The sequence below is a fragment of the Xyrauchen texanus genome, chromosome 35 (assembly GCF_025860055.1).
Source record: "Xyrauchen texanus isolate HMW12.3.18 chromosome 35, RBS_HiC_50CHRs, whole genome shotgun sequence".
In the NCBI taxonomy this organism is placed as follows: Eukaryota; Metazoa; Chordata; class Actinopteri; order Cypriniformes; family Catostomidae; genus Xyrauchen; species Xyrauchen texanus.
Genome location: NC_068310.1, coordinates 36195402 through 36207169, shown reverse-complemented (window position 1 = coordinate 36207169; position 11768 = coordinate 36195402). Strand labels below are relative to the sequence as shown.

General features: G+C 41.2%; 1 protein-coding gene across 2 annotated transcripts in view; it reads right to left on the bottom strand.

Moving 5' to 3' along the window:
* Positions 1 to 1253: 1253 nt before the first annotated feature.
* The window catches only part of LOC127628769 (potassium channel subfamily T member 1-like), a 30022-nt gene continuing 19507 nt past the window's right edge, over positions 1254 to 11768 (bottom strand). The window contains exons 19-30 of one of the 2 annotated variants that reach the window (XM_052105638.1): positions 9673 to 9778; positions 9389 to 9561; positions 9014 to 9085; positions 8778 to 8912; positions 8110 to 8221; positions 6459 to 6560; positions 6272 to 6355; positions 6020 to 6142; positions 4407 to 4698; positions 3512 to 3574; positions 2833 to 2917; positions 1254 to 2626 (exon numbers count right to left, since the gene is read on the bottom strand). In XM_052105638.1, coding sequence (XP_051961598.1) covers positions 2536 to 2626; positions 2833 to 2917; positions 3512 to 3574; positions 4407 to 4698; positions 6020 to 6142; positions 6272 to 6355; positions 6459 to 6560; positions 8110 to 8221; positions 8778 to 8912; positions 9014 to 9085; positions 9389 to 9561; positions 9673 to 9778 — 1438 coding nt within the window. In that variant the 3' untranslated portion in view covers positions 1254 to 2535. The remainder of the gene's footprint in view (positions 2627 to 2832; positions 2918 to 3511; positions 3575 to 4406; positions 4699 to 6019; positions 6143 to 6271; positions 6356 to 6458; positions 6561 to 8109; positions 8222 to 8777; positions 8913 to 9013; positions 9086 to 9388; positions 9562 to 9672; positions 9779 to 11768) is intronic. The other variant, XM_052105639.1, reaches the window with a different exon arrangement.

The following is an 11768-nucleotide window of genomic DNA, read 5'->3' as shown; positions in this document are numbered from 1 at the left end:
TTACTTTATAATACAACTGATTCACTTAAATCATTTGGAATTCGCAGCGCTTAGATTATTCCCTCTGCTCCATTGCTGTGTTCGCAAAGCAATCAGGGCTGGACTGATAATCCGGCATAACGGGCATTTTCCTGGTGGGCCGACGCACTTTGGGGCCAATCAGGGGCGGACTGGCCATTGGGAGACCGCGAAACGGCTACGATATGCAGAAAAGGACAGCGAACGCCCCCCGCTCAAATTTTAGGCCATTTGCTATGTAAAATCCCGGGCCGATTTCTCTTCCCAGTCCAGCCCTGAATACAATGTGACTAAAGAAGTGTTACTCGCTGGAAAAAGTAGCTTGTTACTGAAAAATGTAATTAGTAGTGTCGCTAATTTTAGCTAGTTACTTGCCAACACTGTGCTGGACACTAGTTGACTGCTTTTTCTTCACTATCCACTCCAATGTGTCAATTAAAAACAAAACAACAACTTAGATTTATGCATTTATGTATAAGCCTGTAGATCATGAGATATACATATACATAAATAATAATAAATAAATTCAGTCAAGTGTGTCCAAACTTTTGACTGGAAGTGGGAATGTAAGAGAGGGAGAGAGTTGCATCTTGATCCCAATAATTCATCACGACTCTAAGCAAACACTTACATTTGTCATCACACACACACCTTGCCATTCATACACCTCCCTGTCTCTCTCTCCTGCTCAGACCTGTCGACCGAAACTGCCTCATGCAGCAGTGTTTCTGTTTGTGTGCATGCACGTGTGTGTGTGTGTGTGTGTGTGTGTGTGTGTGTGTGTTTGTTCGCCACGCTGCTGGCACTCATGTTCATTTCCTACTCTCACTCTATCTTGTCATTTGTAACAAACACACCTTACACCTATATTAGCCTAAGTATGCTCATCTGATACTGAACCACACACACACACACACACACACACACACACACACACATGTTGTGTTTCCATGTTTTATGGGGACTTTCCATAGACATAATGGTTTTTATACTGTACAAACTTTATATTCTATCCCCTAAACCTAAACCTAACCCTAAACCTAACACTACCCCTAAACCTAACCCTCACAGAAAACATTCTGCATTTTTACATTTTCAAAAAACATAATTTAGTATGATTTATAAGCTGTTTTCCTCATGGGGACCAACAAAATGTCCCCACAAGGTCAAACATTTCAGGTTTTACTATCATTATGGGGACATTTGGTCCCCACAAAGTGATAAATACACGCTCACACATACACACACACTGATGTAAAACCTTAAACACTATATGCATTAAACAATTTAATTTCAAAAGGCAAAATACCACAAAAATATCTGACATACAAATTACATTCTACTCTATGTGTAATTACAATATCAACAAGTTCCACGTTTTATTATTACCAGTGTGCAGACGACAGAAATGCAATCAAAGTTGAATTTGGTCAAATTAAAAAATAACATTAAGCAATAACAAAACATTGATTTATATTAAAATAAGATGGATTTCAACGTGATTAAAGTCTGAGATCAATTCTGCAGAACAATGTAAGCCTGTAATCTAAGACATAATACGGAAATGCATGCCTGCATTCAAATTGCAAAAATGCATTTTCCCTAATAACAATGCTGAAATTCACACCATGACCCCAAAATGTGTCAAATACACTTTAACTGCTCTTTAAAATGTATAACTATCATTGCATTAAATAACTAAATAAATAAATACACACCAAGTTGCACACTTTGTTAGCCTGATCTCATAATATGTGTTGGACTTCAAATGCTAAAACAATAGATACTGTTCAAAATGATGTGAAGAATGCATTTGGACACATTCTGGTTGTCAAACACTAAAACATGTCAAATAGTTAATGTGATGAACTACAAAAAAATCACCAGCTCAAATGACTCAGAAAAGTGAAGTTAGTTCAGAGAAAAGCTCTAGCAGAATCTCAGCGCAGATAACACTTGCATTGATATTTTGATACCAAATAAATAAGTGAACAAATAATTTCTGGGGGCACCAAGTTGTTAACATGACCACAACTGGACTTTCATACCATACATGATTGTGAAAAAAAGCTTGTTGCAAATGTAAGTGCACTATTCATTTTGCTGTGACATCAATCGCCCCCTAGTGTCTAATCTACAACATTGCAACTTTCATTGTTCTACCCATGAATTGTTACAATGTGTCCCCCTACTGGTCACAAAGCGATACTACACAGGCTAGAATAACAACTCTTGATGTCTTTAACTTATGATTCAGTGCTTTTTTTTTCTCTCTCTCTGATTATATGCTGATCCCAGACCATAACATCCCTGATTAATCTGAACTATGGACCAGAAAGAGTTTATATGAGCAAGTGTGAAAGGTTTAGCAGCTGGTGAGAAGTACAGCAGTTTATTAAAGCATCAACAGCACTTTAGAATATTATTGTGGTGTTGTAATGTGGGTTTTAAGCTGGATCACTGTGGCTGTATTTGATCTAATTGATAAATCCTGACCAGTTAAACCTTGTTGAGGTCTTATGTGTTCGTTGTGGACCGGCAGCAGCGACGGTTCTGTACAGGCAGAGCATCGGGTACATGAGCCAGTGGATCTGGACGGATCAGGAACCTACAGAACAGATTGAACACTTCAAGTCAAGTTTGTTTTATTAAAAGCTTCATGCACTTTTGAGTAAACATGATCAGAATAAAGGCTATAGAACCATAGAGACTTTTGGCAGGTCCTCTTGAGAAAAACAGCTGCAGCTAACGGATTAAACATCAAAATAAAGTGTGTGTGTGTGTGTGTGTGTTCTGTCAGTATGCGTTACATACACAACATCGTTGAGCTGCAGCAGCGTGTCGTGGGTGGGGTTTATGAGAACATATGAAATTGAGTTCTGCTGGTCATTCAACTCATCTGCAACAGAGATTGTTGGACACAGGGATAATTATTATTGACTGGAAAAAAATGTGAGGACTGCTAAAACAGTTCATTAAAATTAAATATACCACCCAAAAAATAAAATATATATATATATATATATATATATATATATATATATATATATATATATATGTATATGTGGCAGCGGGCAGTGGTCAAGCGCCCGTCCGGCTTGACCACGCCCCGCTGCCACAATATATATATATATATATATATATATATATATATATAGGCTACAGGGGTGGACTGGGACTTTACATAGAAACAGGCCCAAAAGTTGTTGAGCAGGTCTGTCCGAGTCTGCATATTGCTGTCCCTTTAGGCTAATCGCAGCGCCGTTCTGTGGCCCGTTCTTCACAACGTGGCAGCTCATTTCAGTTTATTGCGGCCCATTCAGTTCGTTTCGCAGCCAGCCCACCCCTCCTGCCACTGAACGTCCTCAAAGTGCGTTGGCCCACCGGGAAAATGCCCGGTATGCCAGATTACCAATCCAGCCCTGTATGTGTAATATATATATATATAAACAGACCCTGAAGCAAACTCAAGAGTAGAGGGGAGGAAGTTTACCTTGCAAATAGCCTAAATTCACTCTGTTCATCACGTCACTGGCTGTTAGATTTGTAACATCTTCTACATGAGATGAAACAGACAGAATGAAAAACAGAAAGAGAAAAAGAGGACATAAAGGATTGAAAGTATTATCTGTATAATTTCAGCCAAAAAATGCTCTTTCCACCAAGAATGAAGCCACATATTCAGATTCGTAGAATTGTACACACACAATTTAAACTTTGATGTAAAAACTGGAAATTCAACAGAAAACTTATAAGAAGGGACTGTATTTTATAAGTCGGACTTGATCGTGAAAAATGGGAGAAAAGTCAATATCGCCTGTTTTTATTTAAATTAGACACGCCCCCTCTTTCTAAGACACGCCCTCTAACGATTGCATTGAGACCGAACTGTTGAGCAGTGTGTCCTCTCACGGTAGTCAAACACAACAGTATTGCTGTCCCTTTAGTGCCCTCGGCTGACAACAGTTATGAATCTGAGTATGGCATTAAACCGGAATGATCCACTGTAACTACACTAGTTAACGGGCACTAGAGAACGGGCAAAATGATTGACAGGCAGAAAGAACATCAAAGTTGTGTTCTTTCTAATTAGTTTGGGTGTCTCAGGACACTTATTTCAGTGATATCTTTCAGGGAGAAGGAACATTTTCGAATATTGAAATAGGCATGTTCCCTTTAATGTTTAGTGGTTACAACCGTCCTTCAAACTTTATAAAAAATAGACATGAACATGACTTGCATAGATCTTCCAATTATGTTCAACAAGCTTGATAAACTGAATTCAGTTCTTATGCTGAAATAACAGCAAATCAGCTGCTTTGATGAACCATGCTTCATAATATATCATTAATATTAATATTAGTAATGAGGTAAAGGGCGTGGTTTACTGTATCCAGCTGTGTGGAGGCCCAGGTGCTGCATACGGTTCCTGACCAATTCCGAAAGCTCCTCCCTCTCAGAGCGCCGTGACACTCCCAGTCGCTGCTGGATGGAGCTGAGGGCGGAGTCACTCCTCTTCACACTCCGCCTACTAAGACGCCTCGTCCAGTACATGCTTTTCCTTCTCAGGAGCTGGTGCTCTAATTGGTCACTGCTGGAGGAGCTCCGGGTGAGGAACTTTGACTCCTCCCCTTTCTCCCTGGTGTCGTTTAAGCCCTCAGTGCTGACAGAACCTTGAAACTGGAGGTGACAGGAAACATGGAAACACATGATATACAAAGAAAATATTAATGATGACACCGTGGCCATGAATAAAAGGAATATTATGCTAGCAGAGATTAAACATAGAAGTAATGATCAGCTACATACATGAATTCCCTTAAAAAACAATAACGGCTTGATAGGTAGATAGATAGACAGACAGACAGAAAGATAGATAGCCAGAAGGACAGACATATGGATGGATGGATGGATGGACAGACAGGCAGATTGATAGAATGATAGATAAATAGATATAACAATAGATAGATAGATAGATAGACAGACAGATAGAAAAATAGAAAGATAGATATATAGACAGACAGACAGACAGATAGATAGACAGACAGATAGAAAGATAGATATATAGACAGACAGAAAGATTGACGGATGGACAGACAGTATGATAGATAGATAGACAGATAGATAGAAAGATAGACAGACAGACAGACAATAGAATGATAGATATATAGACAGACAGACAGACAGACAATAGAATGATAGATATATAGACAGACAGATAGATACATAGACAGACAGATTGATAGAACGATAAATAAATAGATAGACAGACAATAGAATTATAGATATATAGACAGACAGACAGATATATAGACAGATAGACAGAAAGATTGACGGATGGACAGACAGTATGATAGATAGACAGATAGATAGATAGACAGACAGACAGATAGACAGAAAGATTGACGGATGGACAGACAGACAGACAGATCGACAGATAGACAGAAAGATTGACGGATGGACAGACAGTATGATAGATAGACAGATAGATAGATAGACAGACAGACAGATAGACAGAAAGATTGACGGATGGACAGACAGACAGACAGATCGACAGATAGACAGAAAGATTGACGGATGGACAGACAGTATGATAGATAGACAGATAGATAGATAGACAGACAGACAGATAGACAGAAAGATTGACGGATGGACAGACAGATCGACAGATAGACAGAAAGATTGACGGACGGACGGACAGAATGATAGATATATAGACAGACAGACAGATAGAGAGACAGACAGACAGACAGACAATAGAATGACAGATATATAGACAGACAGACAGATAGAGAGACAGACAGACAGACAATAGAATGATAGATATATAGACAGACAGACAGATAGAGAGACAGATAGACAGACAGACAATAGAATGATAGATATACAGACAGACAGACAGAGGGACAGACAGATAGATGGACAGACAGACAGACAGATACATAGATAGATAGATCGATAAAATGATAGGATGACAGACAAACAGACAGACAGACTGAACCTCAGGAGGTGAGTGTGATTCTGTGCGGTAGATTCCGATGGGAATCTCTGAACTAGACGAGCAGAACTTCTGGAACAATCTCCCGTATGTCCGGATCCACAGGTCAGCTTCACACACACGCATCTACACATGGGAATATATTCATAAACGTACACACTCATAGATCAGTCTAAACTGCTCTAATTAACACTAATATATAGAGATATACTGCTTGAAATACACACATACACACACAGAGTGTTTTGGACTCACAGCACACAGGAACCCTGATCCAGGAGTGGTGTCCAGCCCGAGCAGTAATCTGGCGATTGGGATCATGTAGTCCTTCACAAAACACTCAAATCCAAACATAATATTAAAACAAACTCCACAAATATTAATCACAAATACATTAGTTTGCCAAGTTGTATCCATGCAAGAGATCATTTGTAGCATTTACCTGGTAGAGAAGTGTGTCCAGCATGCTGATACTGAAGACTCGACCAGCTGCAAACGGTAGACGGAACATGAAGGCGAGATTAGAACCTTTATCACGTTCTTTCTGCCAGTCAAAAACACAAACAAACATGTTACACTTTAACATCTTCATAGGTGCAGGGATTATGACATACAATACTCCACAGCAGTGGTTCTCAACTGGTTTTGCTTCGGGACCCATATTTTACATTGGACATCAAGTGGCGACCCACCATAGAAAGAAAAACATAATCCGTATTTAATGTAACCTGGTTCATGGTTTTCAATAGAAACACATGTATCAAGTGACATTGTTTTTGTAGATGATGTTAACAACAAAAGATACAGGAAGCTTCCCCCCCCCCTTTTATTTATATGAGTCTAATTTATATTTATCATCCAGTTTATTTTCTAATTTCAAACATCATTCAAACAAAACATGTATAACACAGGAAAACGTTGTTCATTATTTGTCCACAAGTCTTGGAGGCCCGGACTTTAAAGCCCTTTATGAACTTGCCCTTAAAGACCATGGATGGCTCCTCATTTACATTTACATTTATTCATTTGGCAGACGCTTTTATCCAAAGCAACTTACAGAGCCCTTAATACAGGGACAATCCCCCCAGAGCAACCTGGAGTTAAGTGTCTCACTCAAGGACGCAATGGTGGTGGCTGTGGGGATCGAACCAACAACCTTCTGCTTTACAGTTCAGTGCTTTAGCCCACTACGCCACCAGCACTACATAAGGTTAGGTCAATGCAGCTAGTCTATATAATAATACAATTATAGTGTTTATGAATAATTTTATAGATTCTACCTAATACATTATTAATTGTATGTTCTCCCCTTTCCTACCCAATTTGGCATGCCCAATTCCCAATGTGCTCTTTGTCCTCATGGTGGCGTAGTGCCTCAATCCAGTTGGCGGAGGAGAAATCTCAGTTGCCTCCCGTGCCTGAGACCGCCAACTTATCCCTCAATTGCTCAGTTTGGCCGGGCGATCAATCCTAGGAAGAGTCCTGGTTGTCCCAAACTTCTTCCATTTAAGAACTATGGAGAGCACTGTGCTCTTGGGAACCTTCAATTCAGCCAAATGTTTTGTAGCCTTACCCAGATCTGTGCCTCAATCCTCAAGTCTCTGAGCTCTACAGGCAGTTACTTTGACCTCAGGGATTGGGTTTTTGCTCTGATATGCATTTTCAGCTGTGAGAGCTTATATAGAGAGGTGTGTGCCTTTCCAAATCATGTCCAATCAATTGAATTTGCCACCGGTGGACTCCAATCAAAGTGTAGAAACATCTCAAAGATGATCCAGAGAAATGGGATGCACCTGAGATACATTTCAAGTGTCATAGCAAAGGGTCTGAATACTTATGTCAATGTGATATTTCAGTTTTTTCTTTTTAATAAATTTGCTTTGTCATTATGGGGTATGGAGTGCATTCTGATGCACTGTATATCTTCATCTTTTTGTTCTTGCTATTGTCTCCATTGCTAACGGGGGGGTTGTAAGGCACTACTCTTTGTAAAGGTGCTTTGGAACAATGTGTTGTAAAAAAGTCCTGTACAAATAAATTGAACTGAATTGAATAGAAAAACTGAAAACCACATTGTGCTCTTCTCACCTCACCTTCTCTAGTTTAGACAGGGCGAGGGAGTAACAGTCCTTCGCTCTGAACTGCATGAATCTCATATTCGAGGGGTGAGTCAGTTCTGTTATTATACAGAGACTTGGAAACAACCTGGACAGATACAGACAGAGAAAATTAGATGGGTAAAGAGTGATTAGACTATGTCATTTTTTCCCCCTTTCCTCCCCAATTTGGAATGCCCAATTCCCAATGCGCTCTAAGTCCTCGTGGTGACTCAATCCGGGTGGCAGAGGACAAATCTGACAGTTGACTCTGCATCTGAGACTGTCAATCCAAGCATCTTATCACGTGGCTTGTTGAGCATGTTACCGTGGAGACGTAGCACACGTGGAGGCTTCTCGCTATTCTCCACGGCATCCACGCACAACTCACCACACGCCCCACCGAGAGCGAGAACCACATTATATCGACTACAAGGAGGTTACCCCATGTGACTCCACCCTCCCTAGCAACCGGGCCAATTTGGTTGCATAGGAGACCTGGCTGGAGTCACTCAGCAGGCTCTGGATTCGAACTCATGACTCCAGGGGTGATAGTCAGCGTCAATACTCGCTGAACCAGCCAGGCCTCCACGACTATGTAATTTAAAAAAACAAATGGCATATGTTTGGGGCAGTACTTCCTGTTGGGACTACAGCAGATTTACCTGAACATAGTCTGCACGTTGACTATAGTTTTAGCGTCGGCCATGTAGTCCTCTTCTGCACTCATAGTGCTCTCTTTATCCACCACCACAAGATTATCAGCACACAAAACCCCACACTGTAACAGGCTGTCCAAACTGTCAATCACAAAAACTACCAATCAGATTAACCAAATCCAGAGGTCTGTGTTTAAATAGACAAAAGCGAAAGTTAGAGGGCGTTCGGTGTCTAGACGTACTTGTCAATGGTGCCGCCCATGTAGTACACCATTGGAAAGCAGGATATGGCTTCAAGGAAGTGGTCATCAGGTCTGGATGTAATAGAAAGATTTCCACAAATTCAATTCAACTGGTTCCGACATGGTGTTTGGTGTCATTGAAGTTGAATTTGGCTTGATGTATCATAACGCAGGTGAGTAAAATTGAACAATATGAGGTATATCAGCCCTGTTTCTATAGAAAGACCATGCTTATCATGTTTATAGAGAAAGATTTAGCTGGGTTGCAGATTCATTTTCCAAGCATTAATACCACTAAATGTTCTGTGTTTGTAGAGATAAGTGTAAATCTGTTGGTTAGTGTGTGTGTGTGTGTGTGAGTGTGTGTACTCTTACAGGTTGTCTAACAGCAGGACTATAGGGTTGAGTTCTCTCCGGGGTCTGTAATAGGCTCTTAAAGGCACTATGAAGTTGTAAAGGCCATTTCCTGCCATCTCCGCAGAAACTATGATTAGTTTGTTTTTGAAGCCATATGCTTTTGCATCTTCAAAGCTAACATGGTCGCAGCTCTACAAAAGCAAAATTCAGACCAATATGACATGCTGACATGGTATATTACTGTTAGCAAATTATGCAAATAAAACATGAGTATGCCATTCATAGTGCTGGCTTGTGCTCACCTGGTCAAGCCGTAGGCAGCAGAAAGGGGCTTTCTGGGGTAGCAGGTGGCAGAGGGTTGGGGAACTCCCGATATATGGAGAGTTTGGGGGGTATCCTTTAACAAATCTGAGAAAAATTACATAAATCAATTTATTAGTGCAAATTATGTGGATTAGTTCTGCTGGCCAAACACTATTATTCTAAAGACTTGGTTTAGGCTTTTTTTCTTCAAAAAACAAAACATTGGATGCCCAATTCCCACTACTTACTAGGTCCTCGTGGTGGCACGGTTACTCACCCCAATCTGGGTGTTGGAGGACAAGTCTCCACCTTCTGAGACCGTCAATCCGTGCATTTTATCACATGGCTCGTTGTGCATTCACAGCATGTGGAGACTCATGATACTCTCCACGATCCACGCACAACTTACCACGTCCTCCATTGAGAGTGAGATTCACTCTCGTGACCACGAGGAGGTTACTCCATGTAAATCTACCCTCCCTAGCAACCGGGCCAATTTGGTTGCTTAGGAGACCCGGCTGGAGTCACTCAGCACACCCTGGATTTGAACGCATGACTCCAGGGATGGTAGTCACCATCAATACTCGCTGAACTACCCAGGACCCTTCGTATGTGTTTTTTGAGATCACCCGAAATGCATCCTAATGCCAATCAGATTTTTGGGATGTCAACAAATGTATTTAATAGTAGCCCAGGGTTTGAAATTAGCACCCACCAAATGTGAATTGCCTATTTTATGGGCCTAAGACATTCTCAGGAGGTGCTCAGTGTCAAGTTGTCTTTATTTCCATGGAACAGATCGAGCTTAACATGCAATGTGAATGCAATTCTGCAGGTTCACAAATAATTATAAAACACTTCAACCTTAAATTTATTTATATAAAAATGTTCATTATTATTGTGTGGTAAGGAGTAAGGTGGGGCCGGGCTGTGAAGCAGACGAGAGGGATAAAGGTGGCTGGAGGCAGCAGTTCGGGAGAGAGAGAGAGAGAGAGAGAGAGAGAGAACTACAGGCAGCTGCCCTGTATGTGTGTGTGTGTTATATGATTGCTTTAAGTTAATCATTAAATAGTCATCTGGTTCTCACCTCCCCCTTTCCCTTTTACTCCGTTATATTGGTGCAGGATCCCAGGAAGGAGGAGGGATGCACCATAGTAGAGTCCTCGCCACTACTATACACCCCAAAGGAGCAGCCGCGACCATCTGCCAGGGAGGGGCGCTGAAAGCAGAGGAACGACCGCTGACCGCAAGGGGAGGAGGGGCTCCCTAACAACCACCTGCAGTGGTCGGGCCGCTGCCAGGGGCGGAGGAGACACCTACTATCCACCAAAAGATGGCGGGGCTGCCTCCGATCCACCCAGGGAGGAGCGGCTGTCATCCACTAGAGGGTGGAGGAGTGACTGAGGACCAGGCTACTGTGAATCAGAGAACCGCGAGTACGTTTTTTCTCTCTCTCCTCTCTCTCTCTCTCCTGCAGTCGCTCCGTGTTAGCCTTTCCCTCTTTTTTTCCACTGTTTTTCCCTCCCCTTGTCTGATGGCTTGCACGCCCGGCCCCTAATCAGGTTAATCAAGCCCACGAGAGGGATAAAGGCGGCTGGAGGCGGCAGTTCGGGAAAGAGAGAGAGAGCTACAGGCAGCTGCCCTGTATGTGTGTGTGTTATATATGTTTTTTGCTTTAAGTTAATCATTAAATGATTATTTATATTGTCAAGCCAGTTCTTGCCTCCTCCTTTCCCTTTTACTCCGTTACATATTGTGTGCATTAATAATTTTCTTTAGATCATAATTTGTATAAGTAATTTTCCACCTGTTGTTGTAGATCAGGGGTGCCCAATATGTCGATCGCGATCTACCAGTCGATCGCAAAGGCAATGCTGGTAGATCGCACAAAATTTAAATGTACTTTAGTTAAATTTTAATAAAAATAAATATAATGTCTTTCCTTCTTTTAGTTTCTGTCTGACTTGCACTTGACGAGTAAATATTGACAAGGCGAGGTTTTGTTTATTCAGTTGCCATGACAACGAGGTTTTGTTTATTCAGTTGCCATGACAACTAGGTTTCTGCATCTAGCGCCTTCAAGAACTTCTGAGAA